Source organism: Nymphalis io, chromosome 19 (assembly GCF_905147045.1).
Source record: "Nymphalis io chromosome 19, ilAglIoxx1.1, whole genome shotgun sequence".
Classification (NCBI taxonomy): Eukaryota; Metazoa; Arthropoda; class Insecta; order Lepidoptera; family Nymphalidae; genus Nymphalis; species Nymphalis io.
This window is the reverse complement of record NC_065906.1, coordinates 3,077,780-3,100,769: the sequence shown is the minus strand read 5'-3', so window position 1 is coordinate 3,100,769 and position 22,990 is coordinate 3,077,780. Positions and strand designations below refer to the sequence as shown.

Genomic DNA, 22,990 nt, shown 5'->3' with positions numbered 1-22,990 from the left:
ACTTTTCCAATACTAATTGTTACAATTAATAAATTTATTTTATATTATTAAGTACTGAGTAATAAAAGTAAAATATTATGTTTCAAACTGTAAACAGTAATTATATATATTAAGGTGAAAAAAATCAAGATCACTTATTCCTCTATAATTATGAAACGCGAAATTAACAATCATAATTTTGTCTTCAAATAAAAGGTAAAACTTCACATCGGTAAAACTGATGAGAGGTCTAACATTCCATACTATGTGATTCACATAATGGCTGTGTGTGTCCGGAATGAAGCTGAACGCCTAGATTTTTTTATATATAATAACGATGTAAATCCCCTAAACACAGGGGTCTGGAACAGCATTCTTGCCTTTCCGGAGTCCGAAAAAGCAAGAATGCTGTATAAACTTGTAATAATAGGTTTACACCGCAGAAACTCGATTATATAGCTGATAATTCTGTATTTTTAAGTTCCTACAGGAGTGAAATGATCACTATGTGACACTATGTGTTATTTTGGAATATTTTTTATTTTTCAAAATTTACGTCAACACTTACAACGTTCCCCTAATCGCTAACAACTCGTCCCTTATTTTTTTTTTTTAACGCTGGAAAAACGCGTTACGCGTTTGTGGTCTCGCCGGTGTCCAAGGCGCCGAGTGCGCTCCGAACATTGGAATACCCACTAACTTTCCGTCTTAACGAGGAGCGCCACGGGATCGCTTTTGCATGCTACCGTAACGCTCTGAAAACAACTCGTCCCTTGGACTAGTGTGTAAAAAAGATAAAACACTGCTCACGATGTTATTGGTGAGGCAAGATTAAAGAATATGTTTATATTCACTAAAGCAAATGTTGACCTTCCCGTGTACACGTTTGTGTTGAGTTCGGCACGCCAATCGCTTTGCCTTTCACGCAAAACTATCATAGAGTACCTACGCATCACAACAACATTATTATATAATAACGTTATTTATGTTTAAATTTTGTTTATAGGACTAAAAATCATGCCTTGATTGTTGACTTCAACGACAAAAGAAGTAAGATCTAAATGGGTGCCAAGTTCAATGGTCAGTCCTGAAATTTATTTATAACAACATAAAATATCATTTATTGTTATAACTTGGGATAATATATTGAAGCCTAAATCCAAACATATCAGTTTTAGTACCTATAACTTGGAGTTTAGTCAACTTTCTTATTTATTGCGTCTCTCAACTGAGATTTAGTTTTAATTACTATTTCAATATTTAGCGCACATCAAAAGTGCAAGATCATTACTTGTAAATAATTATTAATAGCTTAAAAATACGAACGTCGACTATACTCTTAGTTATAAGCACTCCACTATTCCACTCGTTACATATTCATGTGAAGACTTTAAAATCCACATAAAGACCGGCTGTCATCAGTTGTGATTGATGCTTCTTACATTACAAGCCCTATAAATAAATCTTCCTAATAGAAACAATTAATTGAAATTTTTTAATAAAATAATGGAAATAAATAGTTTGATTCATTCTTTCTTCTATTTCTGTTATTATATAGATATTATTAAAAAATTGGACTTTCTAGGTCATCTGGAACTGGGTTAGTGTTTTTATGAGGTCAGTCAGTGATAAAAATGACGATTTTTGGACGTTAATATCTTAATAACCGTTTGAGGTGTGTTTATGAAATTTGGAGGACATATGTATCTCGAGTCTCGACATATAAGTCGAATTTTACATGTTTATGTGAAATAAATTTTGAACTTGGCTTGACACGCAACCGCGTAAGAGAGATATATGATACAAAATTGGCCTACAAGATTATAGCATTTCTTTTACATTTCATTCGTAATTAACATTCCTATTTAAATTGGTAGAAAAGAGTAAATAAAAATTGAAGACTATATTTTTATATTTATTTATGGTCCGGTGACATAGACAGACTATAAACACCACAATCATTATACTTACAATATTATTATTACAATAAAGAAAAATATTATTAGAACTTGAATTCTTTGTATTTCTTCGCTTGCTTGGAATCTGTATTTTGCTGCCGTTTTCGTTTGTTCTGTAACAAAGGATAACATTGTTACAATTTTCAAATAGATAGCAGTCCCGAATAATGAGTTGAATGTGAAGCGCGTGTACCTTCTGGCGGGCGACGTGGTCGGCCAGCATGTCGGACAGGTCCTCGCGGCCCTTGGGGCGGTGCTCGCGCAGGTGGCGCTCGTAGCGCGCAGCCACGGCCTCGGGCTCCAGCTCCAGCTCGGACGGGTCCAGCGTGACCTCCACGCCACCCGCGCCCGCCTCGCTGCTGGCGCCCGTGCCCGCCGCGCCCGCCGCCGCGCGTTTGCCTGCACGACAATCACATACTGAACATCACCTATGAAGCCTTAATATGAACTAGTTCATTTGAATCAATTAAATGCAGTTTTGCTTACGACTCGTTCCCTACTACTGGTGTAGAAGACATTATTAATCTTTACATAACTTCATAAGTCATTGGAGCAAAACTAGATTTATTAGTTGGTAAAAAAAATATTATATAATCTTCTAATAAATTATATTTTTGGTCATTTGCGATATTAATTATAGACACCACTGAGGTCATACCGGGGTTAGCCGCGTTGATATCGTACACGTGCGTGGAGGCCATCATGCCGGCCGTCAGCCCCACGCGTCGCTCCGGCAGTACTTGGTATAGAGCAGGAGTGTCACCACTATAACATAAATTATTTGATAATTAAATTTTTTACAAACTATGTATATATAATATGTTAATATAAAAGAAAAGTAATATTGTAATCAAATACACAATTAGAATTATCATATGACAATATCTTAAAATATATGGTGAAATATGAATGTTATTAAATCGCTATCCTATGCTCATCAAATTGTTGAATCCAGTCGTTTAACCTGGAGCCTTTAACAAGTGTGTGCACAAACACAGGTGCAATCTCATAATCTAACGGCTAATCCGACACGATCGGAAAGAGTTCAGGCGCAAGAATGGTTTTGCGTGCTTTCCGAGACATGGGGGTGTAAACATTACCAATTTCTAGACTTGGCTGCTGCGTAGAATTTCTCGACAGGAAATCCCAATAAATTGGACTGGCCCGTCCCGGCGTTTGACCCAATACCATCAAGATGCGGCCTTCTAGCTAGCCAGTAGAACAACGAAACAGTCACTACTCTTACCTGATATGCGAAAAATGTCTCCTGGTCACGAACTAAGATGTTTTGTCCCGCTCAAAGCAACACGGAGCACTCGGTAAGTATACCCACGAAATTAAAGCTTACCCCTCGACATCCGAGTCCAGCTTCTTCTTGCGCAGCTCGATGGTGTCGGGCGTCTCAACGCCTGGCGGTACGGAGCTGATTCCGAGCGGCGTGACGAGCCCCTCGCCCGGCGTGGCCACGCCTGCCGACACCTCCGCCTCGCCGCCCTTCTCACCCTCGTCGGACTCCTCTGTGGGTCGAACGATTAATATTACATATTGTTAAAAGAATAAAGCGTTCTTAGTACTCACTAAGTGCCACGTTTTTTGTAAATTGTGAAATTGAATTTGACCTAGTTTTTTTTTATAATTAATAATAATAATAATATCCTGGGAAATTTTTCACACACGGCCATCTGATCCCAAATTAAGCTTGTACAGAGCTTGTACTATGGAAACCAGACAACTGATATACTACATATACTATTTTTCTTTTGTAAATACATACTTATATAGAAAATTACACCCAGACTCAGGACAAACAGACATGTTCATGCACACAAATATCTGTCCTGGGTGGGAATCGAACCCACAACCTTCGGCGTGATAGGCAGGCATCCACCGACCACGCCAACCGGCTTGTCGAATTTGGACAAAGAATTAATAATATATTTTTCCAAAGATTACCTTCTTCAGATTCCTCCTCAGATTCAGACTCCAGTTCACCCCACATTGTTCTATCGATATCAAGATCCTCGGCATCCTGAGAAACATATAATATTGTAATAAAACTTAATTTCTAAACATATTATTATTTACATTTTTTAAAGGAAAATAGAATGGCGGACTTACTAATATTCATTAAATTTTCGTAGATTCAGTTTGATTAACAGGACAATATATTATTATTACTACTTATAATTAATCGACTCTGAAACTCTGTATGAGAATTAGATATTATTGCATTCTTAAAAAAGCAAAATGAATTACATCCTGCCCAAGGCTTTGGTGGCCGAAGACGTCTCCATAAAGAGGCTTTCCTGTCTCGTCGACGGGCGGCTTCCCCCAGCCGCCCGCGTGGTAGCCGAAGGCGCAGCCCTCGGGTATCGGCGCATTGAGTCCGGGGATCTTCAGGTTGGGGTACGAAGGCGGCGGCCCGTAGCGCTGCTGTGCGATCAGCCACGGGGGCGGCACCTGAACCATACAATGGTTTAATAATATTAGATTATGTCGTTATATATAAAAGTATAGCATACGAGATCAAACAGATGGTAAGTAAATTTATAAGTTGGTACAGAATGACGAGACATATCATCTAAATTCGAACTCGCAAGGTTTTATTATATTAAACATAGACCAATTTTTTAAGTTGTACCTTATGTGATCCTGGACCGACGGGCATACCGAGCGCAGTCCGCAACTCTTCGGAGAGATCACCTGGCTTCTTCTCCCGCAGCCGGGTCTCGAACTCCTTACCCTCGTAATACAAATCACCGTGGATAGTCATACGGGGTTTTGTTTGCCATCTATGTGAAACATAACATTACTATTATTTAAAATATCAATAACACACATAACATATGCATAGTCGATTTTAACAATAAAATTAATTTACTTACCTAAATAACTCATGTTATTTTATCAACGTACTTGTGATCCTTAAAAAAACCTATATTAAGTAAATATTGACACCGGTCTAGTATTCAAACTTGACCTAATGGACCAGCAATTCAAGAATTTACGAATATTCCATTTTATGGTCGCATTTTGATGACAAAATATTATTTGCCGTCCCATTTCTGTTCAAAACAATATAATATTGAAAATAAGTGGCAAGCTTAAAGTAAAAAATATGATTTAAATATGAAGGCGCAAGTGGGAGAAGGTGTCATGAAGTAAAAATATGATGTTAAGTAATTGACAGTTTTTCCAGTTAATTGATTATTCGTGTACATATACCATTAATACTCTTGAAATCTTAAAACGTGAATGCTCAAAGTACCATCATGTGTAAAGTGAGGTCAAATGTTAATTTATGTAACAAATTTAAAAAGTTTAAAAAGGCGAAATAACACATTCATCCACTGATGACACACGACTGCCTGATGTCACATTGTCATTAGATATATCTATTCTAAGCTATAGTTTAAAATAAAAAATAGTTAGGTAGCAGTCTATATATTTCACTGCTGCTCCATATTGAAGAATAATAATAATAATATCCTGGGACATTTTGGGACACGGCCACCTGATCCCAAATTAAGCTTGCACAAAGCTTGTGCTATGGAAACCAGACAAATGATATACTACATATACTACATATACTACTTTTTTTTTTGGAAATACATACTTATATAGATAATTACACCCAGACTCAAGACAAACAGACATTTTCATGCACACAAATGTCTGTCCTGGGTGGGAATCGAACCCACAACTTTCGGCGTGAAAGGCAAGTATCTACCAACCACGCCAACCGGCTCGTCAAAAAGAGCAGGTTTGAATATCACTCCAATGCTTGCATTTGATGATTTGAAGGAGATATGTGGAAAAAATTCATCCTACATTTACAGGTTGCACGATGGTTTCATTCACCTCTGACATGAGATAAATGAAAATTCACTCGTTCTTGTCCGGGTTTGAACTCGCAATCTTCGGTTAACCTTTATGTATTTTCACTGGTGGTAGAGCTTTGTGCAATCTCGTCTGGGTAGGTACCACCCACTCATCAGATATTCTACCCCAAAACAGCAGTACTTGGTATTGTTGTGTTCCGGTTTAAAGGGTGAGTGAGCCAGTGTAATTACAGGCACAAGGGACATAACATCTTAGTTCCCAAGGTTGGTGGCGCATTGGTGATGTAAGCGATGGTTAACATTTCTTACAATGCCAAAGTCTATGGGGCTTTGGTGACCAACTTAACATCAGGTGGCCCATATGCTCATCCGCCTTCCTATACCATAAAAAAAAGTGTTCTAGCATCTCGGCTCGATATATCTTTATAAGATCCATACTGTACAGAAGCTATCATATATATCTACATAAGCTAATTCATTGATACAAAGCGAGTTACAATTTTATTTATATAGATATTAACTCTGTATAATCTTTTCATGTTACAATAATAAAGTTCTAAATGATCATAGACAATAATGGTTTTCTAAACTTTTCAATCTATCAAGCAAGTAAAACATAATCTATAAAAATAAAAAAACTAAGACCCACTTGAAGAATGCATCGTGAAGTTTCTGGTAGTCAATGTCGATCTTGCCGAGCTTGGGTCGCGTGCGCTCGCGCATCTTGGCCTTCAGTGTCTTGGTCTCCTCTTTGTCCTGCAGCGACGCTCGCATCTCCATAATTCCCGTCTTTTTGATGAAGTCAGGCAGGTCAAAGGGAGGCTTCTCTATACCACGCTTGCCTTGTAAATACTAAAAAATCAAATAAATTACTAATATTAATAATTTCCAGCTAGTCTACTTAAATAAGCTATCAGGGCTCTAAGCCGAAATACGTTTGTTGCCTGTTAGTTTTTCGGTAGTTTTTTAGTATTACACTCTGTGTTATGTTACTTAATATTTTTATTGTTTTGTTAGACTAAACTAGCGCTGCTCGAAATTTTTAATTTCTTATAATTAAGTGCCTAAAGGTCGAAATTATTCAAAATAGAATAACCATCCAAATTATATGACTGTTATTAACAACTGCTGGCGTAATGTACCTTCCGCTTGTAGCACCAATGTCTGGGCACTTGTACGGTGTTACGATGCGCTTTCAGTTGCACCAGCAGACGAGGATCGCGAGCAGTCACATCGTACATCTCCACCACGTCGGGCCGCGCCACCAGCTGCTTCAGCTCCGCCACCGAGAGCCGTGACAACTTCTTCAGTTTGCGTTTCGACAGACGATCCTTTTCGTCCGCTGCGTGCTTCTGCATAATTGAAATTGGAACAAATCGGGGATTAACGTTGAAACTTCATACATACACTGCACAAATATGATAAAAAATTTATCCTGAAATATTTTTTTTTAATGTCTACGTAACAGCCTGTAACTCAGCCTTGCCATATAAAAAAACTTATCACCTTCTCCACGTTTTCTCTTGTGTTTCATCAAACACACATTTTTATCGTAATATAATATAAGAAAGTATTTGCCTAAATTACACGGTTTTAACGACAATTTTTTATTTCTACTTATTGTTAACCCACAATGTTAATTTGTTTAAAAACAGCAAAGATTTTTTATATACATATAGACATGTATATGTATATCCTTGATACAGAGTTTTGGTTTAACTTCTGTGTTTTTGAACTTACTAATTTATAACATTAATATAAGATCAATTTCTTTGTATACACAGCCTATCCTTACCTCAACGGCTTCCTCATCAGCTGCAAATTGATCTGTGACCTTTTCTTGTACCTTGCTGCTTGGTTTGGGAGCATCTTTACCAAATTCCTCTTTTATTTCTTCCTTCCTTTCTGTGATTTTAAAAGCCTCTAGAATACGATGGAATTGTCGATACATTGGCTCCAATTCATGGAATTGTATATTTTCTTGGACATATCTGGAAATTCAAATTATTTATCACACTTATTCGTTAACACAGCTTGTACTTAATTCAAATTGAAGAATTATAAAACATACTGGCAGCCAGATTACCTCTGTGCATATGGTTGTTTAATCTGGCTGCCAGTACCAAAAACAACAGACAAGAGAAAAACTAGTAAAAGAAACTTCATAAGATTGAGTTTTTGGGTTACATTTTATAAAAGCTTAAACTTACTCAATTTCAGCTTCTTTCTCATTTTCTTTTTCATTAGATTTCTGACTACTTTCCTTTTCTGTAATATCAACTTCTTTATTTTCGTTCTCTTTTCGCTTCTGCTTGGCTGCCTTCTTCTTCTTTTTCTTGCGTTTATTCTTATTGGTTTTATTGGCTTGACCCTATATTCGTATAATTAGGTAATAAAGGTATAATTTATGATATAAAAGTTAAAATTATGGATTATTTGTTCTCATATAATATGTGTTATAATTTTTTGTAATTATGAATATGTGTGTGTCAGCCGAGATGGCCCAGTGGTTAGAACGCGTGAATCTTATCCGATGATCGTGGGTTCAAGCCCGGGCAAGCAACACTGTATTTTCATGTGCTTAATTTGTGATTATAATTCATCTCGTGCTTTACGGTGAAGGAAAACATCGTGAGGAAACCTGCATGTGTCTAATTTCATTGAAATTCTGCCACATGTGTATTCTACCAACCCGCATTGGAGCAGCGTGGTGGAATAAGCTCCACAACCTTCTCCTCAAAAGGGAGAGGAGGCCTTAGCCCAGCAGTGGGACATTAACAGGCTGTTACTGTGATGTGTCGTTTGTATAAACATACATAATATTAAAATTAGCTTGTTTATTAAGTTCAACATTATATAGCTTTATGACCCTAATAAGTTGGTGATTGAAAAAGTATGAAGATCTCCTACCTCCTGTTTTGATATGACTGGGGGTAAAGGTGCTTCGGGAACATTTTCTTCATCTGAAGCTCCATCTTCTTCAGCATCATATTCAGCACTGATCACTGGTGCCGGAGGTACATCAGGTTCCTTTTCAATTTCTGTATTTTGTTTTTAATGAATAAAGTATCTGGTTGTATAAGTGCAACTGCTAAGCGAACATCTCTACACAAGTGTATGAACACATGAAAACTCAGTGATTGGAAATCTGGTTTATATATAATTAAAGCTAAAGCTTTAATTAAATTATTAAATTGTTTACACAGATATCATAATGAAATAATACTAGAATTATTATAAAAATTTCTTACTCTTATAAAACAAAACACAAATTTTTTTAAAACCAACAATACCTGTATCTTTGTCAGCTTGTTCACCTAATGCAGCTTGCCTCTGATCTTTATATGCCAAGGCCTCTTCAAGAGCTTTTGGCAGAACTACACCCCCTACTGTCGCTGGTAACTTGTTTCTAAACTCTTCAGGAGTATCTATTTTCATAGTTAACAAGGATGGTAACGAAGATCCTGATAGACCATTGTCACTATTTTCTTCATCATTATCTTCAGCATCATCATCATGGTCATCCCAGCCTGGTGGGCCATCTCCTCTTCCTTGCATACTCCATCCCTGATGACCCTCCCATCCCATATTTGGACCCATCCCAGGGGGCCCCATATTAGGGGGTGGACCCATACCAGGTGGACCTATATCCATCGTTTGATTAAAATTGCCTTTCATACTAGACATCATTGCTGGAGGCATTCGAGGTGGTAAGCCTGGAGGCCCCATTGGTGGCGGACCCATTCCCATACCTGGCGGTCCCATTCCAGGGGGTGGTGGGGGGGCCATACCAGGTGGACCCATGCCCATCATACTTGGCGGAGGTCCCATTCCGGGTGGTGGGATGTTTGGTCCACTTGTTGAGCTTACTGTTGGCATAGTACCAGGAGGTCCCACCGGTGGAGGAGCCATTGGTCCCGGCGGGGGCATTGGGGGATAGCTTGGCATTCCCGGTGGCGCTACCATTGAACCACTAGTATTAGTTGTACTCGTGCCTGGTGGACCGTCCATTTTTATAGAGTATTTAATACCGGTTTTGATATTTAACAACAATGCATTAATAACATTATTATTTTCAGAAAATAGTAAATACAGGGATAATTTGATACATATACAATAATACAAATTTAAGGTTATTGACTTTGACAATTGACACTTTACTCTATTATCTATTAAATACGCATTCAGCACAGACACTAAATTCTGAGTATACAACTGATATAGAGTAGTAAATCTATCAATTCCTATGCAATTTCTTTGTCGTCTTCATTATTTCATCGAATGTCGAGTCAAACAATATACTAAAAATATTTGTAAAAAAATTACATCACTTCTTGATAAACGATAATTACTAAAACTGTTTTATATCACTCACCTACTATAAATTACAATGTTACAAATTATATGTAATATACTCTAATCAATTAATGTTATTCCCTTTTATAATATCAGTACTAAATACTTTTTATTTATACAACGATCGACGAGTATATTCGAATAATTTGCTTTTAAATTCTAATAAATAATTTCTCAAAATTCTCTACAAAATTTATGTCTTTAGATTACCTAAACGCAATATAACTAATGCTAAACAAAAGTGACTTAAGTAGAAATTCTGTGACGAGTATTAAGTGGATAATTGATTTGTCTTTGTTTTCGTAATAATATTACTTACACATCTGTGCATTTTTGATTGGTGATCACCTGTTCTAATAAATTCGTCACAGGTCCATTATTAATTTATCACAACATTGACATATTGATTACATACAAACTGCTTTAAATTAAGCAATCTTTATTATAATTAATCGCGACGTATTTTGGTGTATATTAAATATGGCTGAAAAATACAATACAAAATGCCCTGGTGTAAAACGCCTTATGCGAGAGGCCATTGAATTAGCTGAAGCTACCGAAGAATATTGTGCAAGACCCCTAGAAGATAATTTATTTGAGTGGCACTTTACAGTCCGCGGCCCTAGAGGAACCGATTTCGAAGATGGTATTTATCACGGTAGGATATTATTGCCAAAAGAATATCCTATGCACCCTCCACATATTATTCTACTAACACCAAATGGAAGGTTTGAAGTAAACAAAAAAATTTGCTTATCGATTTCCGGCCATCATCCAGAGACTTGGCAACCATCATGGTCAATAAGGACAGCATTATTGGCACTAATTGCTTTTATGCCTACACCTGCTGAAGGAACGATTGGCTCCTTAGACTATTCTCCTGCAGAACGAAAGATTCTTGCAAAAAAGTCAAGCAACTGGGTGTGCCCTCAATGTGGTCAAATCGCTGATTTGCTGTCTTCTACTGCTGCAAAACCCTTAACTGAAGAAGAGCAAACAGTTTTAAACCAAATTGCATTTAAAGGAGAAGAGGAGCAAGCACAAAAACCTCTTGGGGAACCCATTTTTGAGCCTCAAGACATACAGTATACCCAACAGGTTTTGGAATCCTCAGATTCTGAAATAAGCTTCTTAGATCATTTGATCGAAATCCTTATAGCTCTATTGATTGGAGCAATAGGAATATTTATATATAGGCGTTGGAATGCTTTTGCTGATTCAGAATTGTAAATTAAATAGTATGTGTTTCATAAATAAAATATATATACACATAATCACATGGTATGAATAATAAAATGAATTTATTTTAAAGCATATAATTAATCAAAGTAATAAGTGAAATATTTGGGTCCCTTAGAGAAAAATTATCATAAAAATTTCAAATTTATTTTTTAAAAAGATGGTATGGTATTGAACTGTTTAAGTAGACAACCATTACAAAAACACATCTTGTCTCATTATTTTAAATCATCAACATTGTTTAAACGTTATATTTTAGTTAAATGCTTCCATTATTATTATTTACTTTATCAAGAGGCTGCAATTATTGTATGTGGTGTTCCAAAATTTTTGCTTGATAATTTACATATATCAACTTAACAGCTATTTATTAATTTGTGGAACAATCAATTGAAAGCAACTGAATATGCATAAATATGGTTTATTTATCATAATAGCATGTGTAAATTAAAATGATGGCTACTTGTAGGCTGTATATATTTTAGTATTTTATATGAATGTTACAATACAAACACTTTGTATATTATTCAACTTGTGAAAACTTGGTCTTTTTGCAATACTATTTATTTTATAGAAATTTTATTTAATAATTGTGTAACTAACAAAGTTATATTTTGTTTACTTCAAGTACATAAAGTATTTTTATTTTATGTATAATTAGTGTCAAAAATGAACGTAAGAATTCAGTTTATACTTTATAGTGTATCAAGTGATAAAAACAAATTAAAGCATTATTTTCTAAAACTTATTTTGGCTTATAAAATGTTTGAAATGTTATTTCTAGTCTTTTTGTGAAATATAAACATTGCCTAGTATTCATGGATAAGGGTAAAGCTAAGAAATACTTTTAATTGTAAATAATAATCTTATCCTTTTGTCAATTTTTGCTTTTTAAACACAAACCATTAATTAGTGAATGATGATTGTGGAAACATTCCAAAAACTTAGCTATGATATAAATATACTAGATTATTATTGGTGACATTATTAAGAAATTAAATCAACATTAATATTATGATTATTGTAGATTCTTGTATATTACATAATGTAGAATTTATTTATGTTTAAAAATTTGAAGCACTTGTTATTATATATTCATAAAGTTTGTAAATTCACAAATTTGTTTTTATTTCGTTGTAATTTGGATTGACTATTTATATCTTATGGCTATTAAATAAAAGGAAACGATTTAAGAGACATTTTATTTTCAATTTAAATACAAGTACTTGGTCGAAAGTATTCGCCCTTGTTTTTTATGCATACAGAAAGCTATTCATTAAAGATTTATGTGAGTTAAAAAATATCAACATGTATCTGTTCGAGTTATATAAAGAATTTAGGAATTAAATTAAATCTGCAACATTCATTGGCATTTCATCGATTTGTGTTGAATAGTACTGTTCAATATCTCTGAGAATCCTGATGTCATCTGATTTAACAAAATTGATGGCAACACCCTTACGGCCGAAACGACCTGATCGACCAATCCTGTGTATGTATAACTCACGGTTGTTAGGTAAATCATAGTTTATAACTAGGGAGACTTGCTGAACATCAATTCCTCTGGCCCACACATCAGTTGTTATGAGAACACGGCTGCAATAAAAATGAAAATTTTATTACATTAAATCCAGTACATGTAGTATGTATCTCTATGTATGTTATGTACTTAAAACCTATTTTAAAAAAAAAAAATACTCTATTATATATCATACATGCATTAATATAATTCATTTCATTTAGAAATTAATCATTAACATTGTTTAATAAAATTACATAAGGGTCTAGTGGCTATGTGTAAGGCCATAGAACAGTCCTTGGGTTCAAATCCTAGGTTGGGCTGGTTTTTTACTAGGATAGGATATAAGTTATTGAATTTCTCTGTCAAAATTTCTCAGTAGCAGCCCAGAGTGGACTGGAAGTGTGTACAATCCCGTGCCTCGGAAAGCATGTAAATCTGTTGGACCTGCGTCTGAACTCTTTTCGGTCGTGTCGGATTGCCATCCCATTGGATTATGAGAGTTAGGGAATAGAGAGTGCACCTGAGTTTTAGCACACTCTTGTGCACTATAATATCTCCTGCACTGTTGGCTAATCTCTTGAGATTAGCTGCCATGGGCGAAATCGGTCTGGTGGACATTATTATTATAAGCCTTACATTGAAGAGTTTGAAAAATTACCTTTGACCAGATCTAAACTCTTTCATAATATTGTCTCTCTCCTTCTGTGGCATGTCACCGTGCATTGAGCTTACTGTAAAGTTAGCTTCTTGCATCTTCTGTGTTAACCAATCCACCTTCCTCTTTGTGTTGCAGAAAATCACAGCCTGAGTTATTGTTAGAGTATCATACAAATCACACAGAGTGTCAAACTTCCATTCTTCACGTTCCACAGCCACAAAGAACTGCTTGATGCCTTCCAGTGTCAACTCGTCACTGTCATAAGAATATTTTAAATTATAAATCGAGACTACTTTGTTTAAATCATTTAATTAAAATTACTTACCGTTTAACAAGAATCCTAATAGGATCAGTCATAAACTTAGAAGTCATTTCAAGTATTTCGTGAGGTAGTGTAGCAGAGATCAGCACAACTTGAGTTGCTGGTGGTAAGTAACGATATACATCATAAATTTGTTCTTTAAAACCTTTGTTCAACATCTCATCTGCCTCATCAAGAACTAGCATCTTGATTGATCTTGTACGAAGTACACGTCTTCTTATCATATCTGGTTAAAATGTAAAATATATTAAAACGAAAATAAAAATATTAGGTTTTTTAAATGATTTGATCAATAAAATTGAAAAGTTTCAATAAGATCTCGATCTTATTGTAACTTTAAATGTTTATCACATTTAAAATACCAGAACTAAAAAGCTTTTTTTAAATTCACTGTTCACTTGTTTAGGTGAAATAAAATTTAAAGGAATGCTCGAATGAATTTGGTCAATAATAGGTTGATAGTTGAGCTTTTTAAAAGCTTTAGTTAATCAGGTATTCGATAGACATAAAAAATTTGACAAGCCACATTTTGGATAATTTTCTAAAAAAAGGACTTTTAATTTGTAAAAAATAACCTGACCGTGGCACTTATTTAATTTTATGAAAAATTTATGTCTTGAGATCGCAAATAAAATGATCTATACTATTTTTTTTAAAGTAAGACCAGGATGCCGATTCTACTTTAAAAGCAATAAAAATAATCATATCTCCGTTTTTTAAGCATTTCAATTAATTTATAATGTTAAGTAAACAATTGTTACCAAAGACTCTTCCAGGTGTTCCAGATACAACATGTTGCCCATAGTCCAGTTTTCTTATATCCTCACCAAGATTTGTTCCGCCAATGCAAGCATGACACTGGACATTCATAAAATCACCTAAAGCTAATATAACCTTCTGGATTTGTGTAGCCAATTCACGTGTTGGTGAAAGGACTAATACTTGTGTTTCACGAAGTGTGGTATCAAGTGTCTGCAGAATGGATATCGAGAATGTTGCCGTTTTTCCGGTACCAGACTGAGCTTGTGCTATCACGTCACGTCCTTTAACAATTGGCAAAATACTCCTTTGTTGTATAGCCGAAGGCTTCTCAAAACCTAAAACAACACAGATTGTTTACGAAATAGAAATATCGTATAACCTTACATAGGTTTTGTTGTTAAAGGATCATTTTATCTTCATTATCTATCAACAAAATCTACGAACGAGAGTAATTATTGTCTTACCATAAGTATAGATTCCTCGTAGTAATTCGTCACGAAGACTCATGGAGTCAAATGTCGGTATAACTTCAACATCTTCGCTAGTGTCGAATTCGACATTTGATAAATCCTCTGATATTATTTTGCGGTTGTATGATACTTCCGACGTCGTCATATTTATGAGTTCGTGTACCGACTAAACTTTCTAAACATTAACCGAAACCGTGTCAAGAAAATAAATTTCCACAAACACGCAACTACACCGAATTTAGTGTAGTAACACTTTTAGAAGAAAAATTTAGTGAAAATTTTCTTTTTTTACAATTGACGTTACGATTTTATATTAAGCTAAGTTAAACAACTTATATTATATACTTTTAAACTCCAATAACACCACTTGAGCGTGAAAATCATGGAATTAATTTCAATATGGCGTCTAATTTACCAGTAGATTATAGAAGCAAGGCATACCAAAGAGTATATGAGCAAAAGTAGTTATTTATTTTCGTTTATTTTATTTTATGTTTTGGACATTATTTTCTCACTCATGGATAAATGAACTTAAAAATATTGTCCAATCATACACTTTTGGTAAACGCATAAGACATAAACCGTTTTAATTTCATTTTATAAAGGTACATTTTAGATTATATCTTATTGGTAAAATAATTAAACAAAATACTTGTGCGCTATATGTTAAAAGTATGGCATATTAAATTCACGTTACATAAAAATTATTTATTTAATTTTATGTCTTTTCTCATAATTTACAGTAAAAACTGAACGCTTTTAACAACGCATTCTGATTTCAAGTTTATTTGTGGCCAAAATGAACGATTATATTTGGATTTTGAACGAATCAAAATGGATGCTGGGTGTGAATGAACTATGTACTGAAAAACGAACAGCTTTTTATCGAGTTGTGTCGTGGGCCCGATTATAATCGGGAATCCGGCATCACGGTTTTGTTTTGTAATAATTTAGGCAGTGGTGAACTCGTAAATGCGCCCTGAGAAACGGGATTGATCAAATTAGTGCCTGAAATCGGTGGATACCGTGTCGGTAATGTGTTTACGAGAGTGTCAGGCGAGCTTCCCGCAGGTGTCCCTAATAGGATGAGGACTCTGACGGAAATATTGAATGTCGATGCAAATCAGCGAGTGGTGTATGTCGAGCTGCCGTAGCTACTCGGTGCAAGATGGCGAGAATATACGGACTAAAGTGTTGCTCGTGTGCTGTATGAGCGGGCAGAAATGAAATGCATATACAGGAAGGAACAAACACAACTCTGACAACATGTACCAAAATGACAGAAGAAGTAGACAGAAGACATGGTGTGAACGGCAACAGCAGTAGTAAGGGTGTCAATGACGATCCTCCTGTGCTTAGTTCCACTCCCGCTGCGTCGGGTGGAAGGCTTAAATTCTATAAAGGTCAGTCAAATTTAAATGTCAAGTCTATTTTGATTTGAAATTGTTTAAAAAAAATCAAATAAAAATATTTCGTAAATTTCTATAAAAGTTGATTTGAAACAGAATTCATGCTATAAGATTATTTTTTGGTTAATATTTAATTGAATCCCTCATATATTTAAACTTGAGTGTGAGTATTTATCAGAGTAAGAAAAACTAGAAAGTTATTCATGCTCTGATAAACACATACAGCTACATTTGAGTGAGCAGTTGCCAATTGTGTGCACAAACCTCTGGCTCATTGTGTTTTGTAAGAAGCTGTAGGCACCCTTGCGGAAACATACTGCTTGTAACCAAATTAGAATCTTTTTTTATTATTTATAACGTTTTGATATATATAACATTACATATTTTTATTACTTTATTAAAATTAAATGAAGTCAGCAAGTTTTTAAATATTACAGCTAAAAAGGAATGAAATAATTTATTAAAACATTGGTACACATATATATACATATGTATAAATGGTAGTCATAAAAAGAGAATGATTTATAATATTAGGAAAGATGTTCCCTGACCATGTAAGTCAGCCAGACCAGTCAGTCTGCATCATCAAAAACATAAAAGTGATTATTTAAACTTATATAGAGTTCTTTAGATTTAGGTTCAAATCAATATCAATGAATTAATAAGAAGTGTCCATATAATTTATTACTATCTCTACAAGTATAAAACTATATAATGTAAAGGGAGTATCGTTAGACAACAGTCAGCTGTTTTGTAAGCATGGTCACATATATATATATATATATATATATATATATATATATATATATATATATATATATATATATATATATATAATATTATATACATATAATATTTTTAAAAATCAAGTGAATTAAAATATATCTATAATTGGAATATGAATATGTAAAAAAATAGATAAAGTTATGTCTTTATGACAATAGCCATAATGTATTTTGTTATGTAATTAGTGATAGTATCTCAGTAAACATGATCATATTTACCAACCAGGTCAGTTGACCCCTGCATAAGCACATTTTTGTTTTATAAACAAACATTTAGGGCAAGTGTCACTTACAAGATATGCAAATCATACATTCTGTAGGTTATTGTTGTTGTCTAATTAAATAAAAATATTTGTAGATAACTAATAATGGCACAACAAAGTTTTTTTTTTTATTTATTTTATAATTTATTAGTAGAAACATTTGTGAAAGCTAACACTTGAATGCCTGACCTTAGTATCTTTGATCATTATTCATTTTATTATGCAACAAATGAATGAAAAGAAAGCATTCGAATATACATAAATTATATTTATTAGAATAATAATAATACCTACATAAATAATCAATTTAAGCTTCTATACTGTAAATGGAATTTTATGTTGGCACATATTTTATCAGGAATGTTACAAAGTATTTTAAGTTCATCCAGTATATGGATACATAATGGGTATGTAGCATTGTAATAACCAAAATCTCATAAGATATAACTAATAGATAATAGATTGCTTTTAATTCAAAATTATAGTTTATCATGTCCTTTTTAAAGTTCATATTTTTAGTCTGCTTTATAAAAACCGAAATTAATTATATGATGCATGCGTCATGTGTGTGAAATACAATAATACTTTGATTCAACGGTTGCTAATAGACATATGTCAAAAAATTAAATGGCCAAGTTGTCTCATCTGTCACATTGGTCTAGTGGCTAGCTTCAAACTCTGGGTCGGATATTAAAAAGTTATTAAGTCGAGAAATTCTCAGTAGCTACATATAGTCTGGAAATAGGCAGTCTTTACACTCCTGTGCTTTGGAAAGCACGTAAAGCCATTGGTTTCGCTTGCTGCGACTTGACGTTCCCTCGGATTATAGGAGTGCAGCTGTGTTTTGCACACACTCGTGTGTTATAATATAATGTGCAGCCTACACTGTGTGACACTGTGGCCAAAATCAATCTGGAAGTCATCTTAATTTCAACTCATACAAATTTTTATCATTTACATATTTTGTGTCAACATATTAAATTAAATCTGAAATCATATTACAACTTTAAAAAGGTTATGTGTCAGGTTCCACACATTGATTAATCAACACATAGTTGTAATACTTATTGTCTTACCTAAAAGATTATATGTTAAAACAAATTACTTTGCTTTCTGTTAATTTTATAGTTGGAAACTATATAATATTAATGCTAGCACAGTTTTTATTATTATTAATATTTTTATATATGTACAATGCTTAATTGTACTAACAAATAAATAAAAGTTATCAAAACCCAGTGTATGTATTGTTAGCTTACGTTCACTGCATCATATCTTAATAAATAAAATAAAGTGCATTTGGATTTATATTTATTCTGTTTGAAACTTGGTTATTTCATTATCGTTATTTAACTATTTCGTATTTCTTAGTTTTAGTTAATTAAATTTATCTATGAAATAAGTATGTTGAATTTGATATGAAATGTTTTGATTTGATATGATATGCTGTTATATTAAAACAAAGATAACAAATATTAAATATATATATATGACTGTGATTTTTAAGATATACTTAAATGTAACTGAATTTTAGTTGCTAAGCTACATCGTGCAGCAGTAGGTCATGCCATATGAATATTGTGTAACTGTAAAGTACAAAAGTTTATACATTGCTTTGTTCTCTAGATGGAAAATTTATCTTGGAGTTGGTACGAGGAAGCGCGCGCGACGGCGAGCGCGCGGGCTGGGTGTCCGTGCCGCGTAAGACGTTCTGGCCGCCCGCCGCCGCGCCGCCCACGCCGCCACACGCCGCGCCGCCCTGCGCCTCGCTCTCCCTCTCCGACGACAACTCCTCTCTGCACTCCTCGCCCTGCACCTCGCACCGCGACCACTGCTGGAAGCAGACCACGCCGCGCCGCAACCTATCCAAAGAGCTAACCATGTACTACTGCAGGCCAACTACCCTGCATAATGCGCACATACAGGCCGCCAGCCGCCTCAAACGGAGGAGGCCCTTCGACACGAACTATTACGACACGCTACCTAACGGAACCTTTCGCAAGACTCTCGCCAATGGTCTTTGCGACAAAAAACGAAACGGCGAGGTCGGTTCGCCGGAGAGTAAAATTTGCAAAAGCGAAGATGTCGTCGATGCCCCGACCGACACGAAAACGAAAATGGAGGAAGACAGGTGGACGGATTTCGATCGAGAGAAATACTATCATATGAAACTTAAAAAACCATATCAGTATCATAAGTTAAGAGTGTACAAGAAAACGAGATCCGCGATAAGGCGCAAAGAGTTGACTCGCACCGTCGACAGACTGCGGGAGAAGATCGCGTCGCTTCCCGTCCTCGTTAACGCGAAGCTCGCGAGCTGTCGGCAGGAGCACATGATGGTCTCGCCCAGGAAGCGCATCCTGCGGGAGATGGAGCGCGTCAGTCTAGAGGATCAGGTGACTAAGCGGAGGGCGAAGACCGTCCCCGCCCTGAGCACCGCCTCGTATCCGCCGTCGCCGGGTCCGAGCCACACGCCTCACAAGCCGCCCGCGGACGCGTCGGCCCGCATCCACAACGGCACCGCGCCCCGGAAGGAGACCACCGTGTCGAAGAATGTCAGCAGCTATAGCATACACTCGCTGCTCAGCATGCCCGACGAGAGTCCGACGCGTCGGTCGCCCGAGGCGAAGCGCTCGCCGCACTCGTACCCCCCCTCGCTGAAGACCGAGTCGCCGTCGAGCGTCAACTCGCCGGACCTCAGCCCCAGCCCGGACAACTACCGGTACCGGTACTCGGCGCTGACGCTGGGCTCGCCGGGGCGCGGCGCGGCGCGCGACTCGCCCACGCCGCCGCAGCCCGGCGCGCCGCCCGCCTTCCGCTCGTACGCGGCGCCCACGTCGCCGTACGGGCCGCGCGCCTGGCCCGCGCCGCCGGCCGCGCCCTACCGGCGCGACGAGTGGGCGGGCGCGGGCGCGCAGTACGTGTTCGGGTACGGCTACGTGCCGCACGTGTACCGCGCGCCCGCGCCGGCGCCCGCGCCGCTGTGGATGCACTACGCGCTGGCGCCGGGCGCGCCGCCGGGCCCCTGGGCGCCGCTCGCGCACCCGCTGCTGTCCGACCACATCCCCAAGGACGAGCCCACTTCGGGTACGCATTGCTCGCTTGTACTTGGCAGAAATCATTCGTGTGGCCTTTCGCCGTAAACAAATAGAGGATTTCGAATCTATTTCAATGATAAGTCAGCATTATCTTATCCGCCATTGTTGTACGTTTCAGATTTGCCACTGAACCTGTCGAAGCACTGAACACGACGTCGCGAGCTCGGGCCGCCGAGCAGGCCGTTCGGACGCGGCGCGCGAAGGACACAGTCGGCTTCGTCAGGCGGCAGACGTTCACTATTGTCGCTACCATACAAATGCGATGTTGACACTATACAAAGTTATTCAAAGACTCTTAGATTAATTGAAGCATAAAATAAAATATAATATCGTTTTAAATATATGTCGTCGGACGGGTGTCTGCAAACATTCCAACGTCGCGTTGACCAATTGGCGCTGTCGAGTCCAAAAATCGCATCCCACCTACACTCCGGCGCGCGGGGCCCCGCCCCCCGGTTAGAGTTTATAAACTATCTCCACTGCGAGAACGAACAATATTTTTATATATCGTGATTTTCCAGCAGATCTGAATGTCTGGAAATTTATTTACAAAGTTATATGTATAATATACTGAAACGACTTTATTTTAGTATAAAGTGTATGTATGTATGTATGCAGAGTCATGAGTGTATTTTCATACGAATTATTTGAACTGCGAAGTAAATATTTTAATATTGGCTATTATTTAAGAATAAGATGCTAAGATCTAAACGAAACAAAAATGCAGTTATCGATTGTTAACGATCAGTGCCTTGTAATAAAGATATTATTGAAAATATTTATGAATGGAAAGTATTACCTGAATGAATTTCCTGATCTTTTGATAAATATATAAAATACAGTTTTTTTCTATCGTAATTGTATCCATTTTTGATATAATATTTACAAATTAGGTACAAACATTTCGGTCCATACTCATTAAAATCCATAAAGAATGACTACGTTCGATCTCATTATTTAATTTAGAAAATAAACGAGGTAAAGACTACAGTTTTTGGGATCAAATTTGGATGTGTGTCTATGTAACATGTATATTAAAAGACATTGTATATAATTTGTGAATGGTGTATTATTGATGAAAGTTGGGCGTAGATTCTATGAGCATTAACCGCTTATGATTTACATGGGTAACAATCTATTACCTTCAAATAATAATTAATTACGGTAATTGTACAGTATTTTTGTATTGAGTATTTTATGGCGATTATGACGACTATCTGTGTCTGTCGTGTTATAGTTTTATGTAGAGCCGACGCGCAATGTTAGAGCGACCCTCGTCGCGGCAGCCCGAGGGTCGCGCGACGAGAGAGGGCTTTGAGATTAAAATATAGAAGTAGTTTTCTGCAATTTTAGTATGGGGTTATGTATTATAAGGACAGTTAAGTGACGGTACGGGACTGACTCTGATGTAATTTTTATCTATAATGGAATTGTATAAAATAGTCGTGTAATCGGAGGCCTACTGTAACAACCATTGTCCGCCAACAAAGTTGACTTAGTTTAAATGTAGATGTAACCGAACCTGCTCAATTAAACTCTGAGTAAACTTAGGGAACAACTTATTCATTATCGATGTTGTAACTGGGACGAAACTGACTTGTATAATTTTTTTACACTTGTAATATTTGTGTCGATAAAAATAATGACACCGACTTGCATAGTTTCTATAAGATTAAATCTATATTAGATTTCTTAAAAATAATATCACTATAATATATATAAATGAGGTATATAGAATAACTTGTAAATTATATTTTAATATATACTAAAATAGAGCACTGCAATATTATGGCCTCCGTTTGAAATGATTCGTAACTTTAGTTTGTACGATTGAAATCTAAATAGATTTGATCTTTATATTACTTTCAAGTTTTACTGAATTTAACTGTTTTGTATTATTAACATAATATATAAAATGTTATTGAAGAAAAAATACTATATAAAGTACACACATGTGCCATTAAATATTACTCTTACTATGTAGGGTTTTTAGAAATTAGAAACTCAGTTTCCTCCCGCGCACGATGTTTAGCTACTGTTATTGCAAAGTAAAATATTTTTCTATGCAAACATGTATTTGTAATGTATGTGATAGCGCTTTTCGAATAAAGTAAAACGTGACGATGCAGGTGTCTTAAAATCAACTTAAAACATATTTATCACGCGGAATAATAGCTATTATCCATTTATTTTAAGATGTAGTTATGTACTCGAATAAATATAACTTTTTAAAATGTGTAGTTTTATTTATTAAATAATTATAGTAACGAAGGAAGTACCAATAACCCATAATATTCAGTAAGTATTTTTGATATGATGCATATGAA

The 22,990-nt window shown here is 36.0% G+C and overlaps 4 protein-coding genes across 4 annotated transcripts; 2 read left to right on the top strand and 2 right to left on the bottom strand.

Moving 5' to 3' along the window:
- Positions 1 to 1,881: 1,881 nt before the first annotated feature.
- Positions 1,882 to 9,925, bottom strand: LOC126776199 (splicing factor 3B subunit 2). Its single transcript, XM_050498498.1, has 13 exons — positions 9,073 to 9,925; positions 8,690 to 8,820; positions 7,990 to 8,150; positions 7,575 to 7,770; positions 6,922 to 7,131; positions 6,429 to 6,631; positions 4,579 to 4,729; positions 4,194 to 4,397; positions 3,891 to 3,966; positions 3,286 to 3,454; positions 2,596 to 2,702; positions 2,131 to 2,336; positions 1,882 to 2,050 (listed from the first exon to the last, which is right to left on the bottom strand). Exons 1-13 carry the CDS (start codon positions 9,788 to 9,790, stop codon positions 1,982 to 1,984), a joined length of 2,601 nt encoding a protein of 866 aa, XP_050354455.1. The 5' UTR covers positions 9,791 to 9,925; the 3' UTR covers positions 1,882 to 1,981.
- A 462-nt stretch (positions 9,926 to 10,387) lies between these two features.
- On the top strand, positions 10,388 to 12,487 carry LOC126776221 (ubiquitin-conjugating enzyme E2 J1-like). The gene has a single exon (XM_050498533.1). It carries the CDS (start codon positions 10,616 to 10,618, stop codon positions 11,363 to 11,365), a length of 750 nt encoding a protein of 249 aa, XP_050354490.1. The 5' UTR covers positions 10,388 to 10,615; the 3' UTR covers positions 11,366 to 12,487.
- A 98-nt stretch (positions 12,488 to 12,585) lies between these two features.
- Positions 12,586 to 15,501, bottom strand: LOC126776213 (eukaryotic initiation factor 4A-III). Its single transcript, XM_050498523.1, has 5 exons — positions 15,103 to 15,501; positions 14,638 to 14,973; positions 13,880 to 14,102; positions 13,555 to 13,809; positions 12,586 to 12,970 (listed from the first exon to the last, which is right to left on the bottom strand). Exons 1-5 carry the CDS (start codon positions 15,251 to 15,253, stop codon positions 12,718 to 12,720), a joined length of 1,218 nt encoding a protein of 405 aa, XP_050354480.1. The 5' UTR covers positions 15,254 to 15,501; the 3' UTR covers positions 12,586 to 12,717.
- Positions 15,502 to 15,902: 401 nt separating this feature from the next.
- LOC126776208 (protein hairless) lies at positions 15,903 to 22,891 on the top strand. Its single transcript, XM_050498514.1, has 3 exons — positions 15,903 to 16,511; positions 19,192 to 20,652; positions 20,782 to 22,891. The coding sequence occupies exons 1-3, from the start codon at positions 16,337 to 16,339 to the stop codon at positions 20,808 to 20,810; spliced, it is 1,665 nt and encodes a 554-aa protein (XP_050354471.1). The 5' UTR covers positions 15,903 to 16,336; the 3' UTR covers positions 20,811 to 22,891.
- Positions 22,892 to 22,990: the final 99 nt, after the last annotated feature.

What these genes read in the sequence shown, in the direction of transcription:
- LOC126776199 (XM_050498498.1), bottom strand. Translation starts at nt 9,790, where the DNA reads ATGGACGGTCCACCAGGCACGAGTACAACTAATACTAGTGGTTCAATG. An exon ending in CTGATGAGGAAGCCGTTGAG is followed by an intron (nt 7,132 to 7,574) that starts GTAAGGATAGGC and finishes TCAATTATGCAG; the next exon opens with AAGCACGCAGCGGACGAAAA. An exon ending in CTGGACTCGGATGTCGAGGG is followed by an intron (nt 2,703 to 3,285) that starts GTAAGCTTTAAT and finishes TTTATGTTATAG; the next exon opens with TGGTGACACTCCTGCTCTAT.
- LOC126776221 (XM_050498533.1), top strand. Translation starts at nt 10,616, where the DNA reads ATGGCTGAAAAATACAATACAAAATGCCCTGGTGTAAAACGCCTTATG.
- LOC126776213 (XM_050498523.1), bottom strand. Translation starts at nt 15,253, where the DNA reads ATGACGACGTCGGAAGTATCATACAACCGCAAAATAATATCAGAGGAT. An exon ending in AACACCTGGAAGAGTCTTTG is followed by an intron (nt 14,103 to 14,637) that starts GTAACAATTGTT and finishes CATTTTAACCAG; the next exon opens with ATATGATAAGAAGACGTGTA. An exon ending in GAGTTTAGATCTGGTCAAAG is followed by an intron (nt 12,971 to 13,554) that starts GTAATTTTTCAA and finishes TTTTTATTGCAG; the next exon opens with CCGTGTTCTCATAACAACTG.
- LOC126776208 (XM_050498514.1), top strand. Translation starts at nt 16,337, where the DNA reads ATGCATATACAGGAAGGAACAAACACAACTCTGACAACATGTACCAAA. An exon ending in AAGGCTTAAATTCTATAAAG is followed by an intron (nt 16,512 to 19,191) that starts GTCAGTCAAATT and finishes TTTGTTCTCTAG; the next exon opens with ATGGAAAATTTATCTTGGAG. An exon ending in CAAGGACGAGCCCACTTCGG is followed by an intron (nt 20,653 to 20,781) that starts GTACGCATTGCT and finishes TGTACGTTTCAG; the next exon opens with ATTTGCCACTGAACCTGTCG.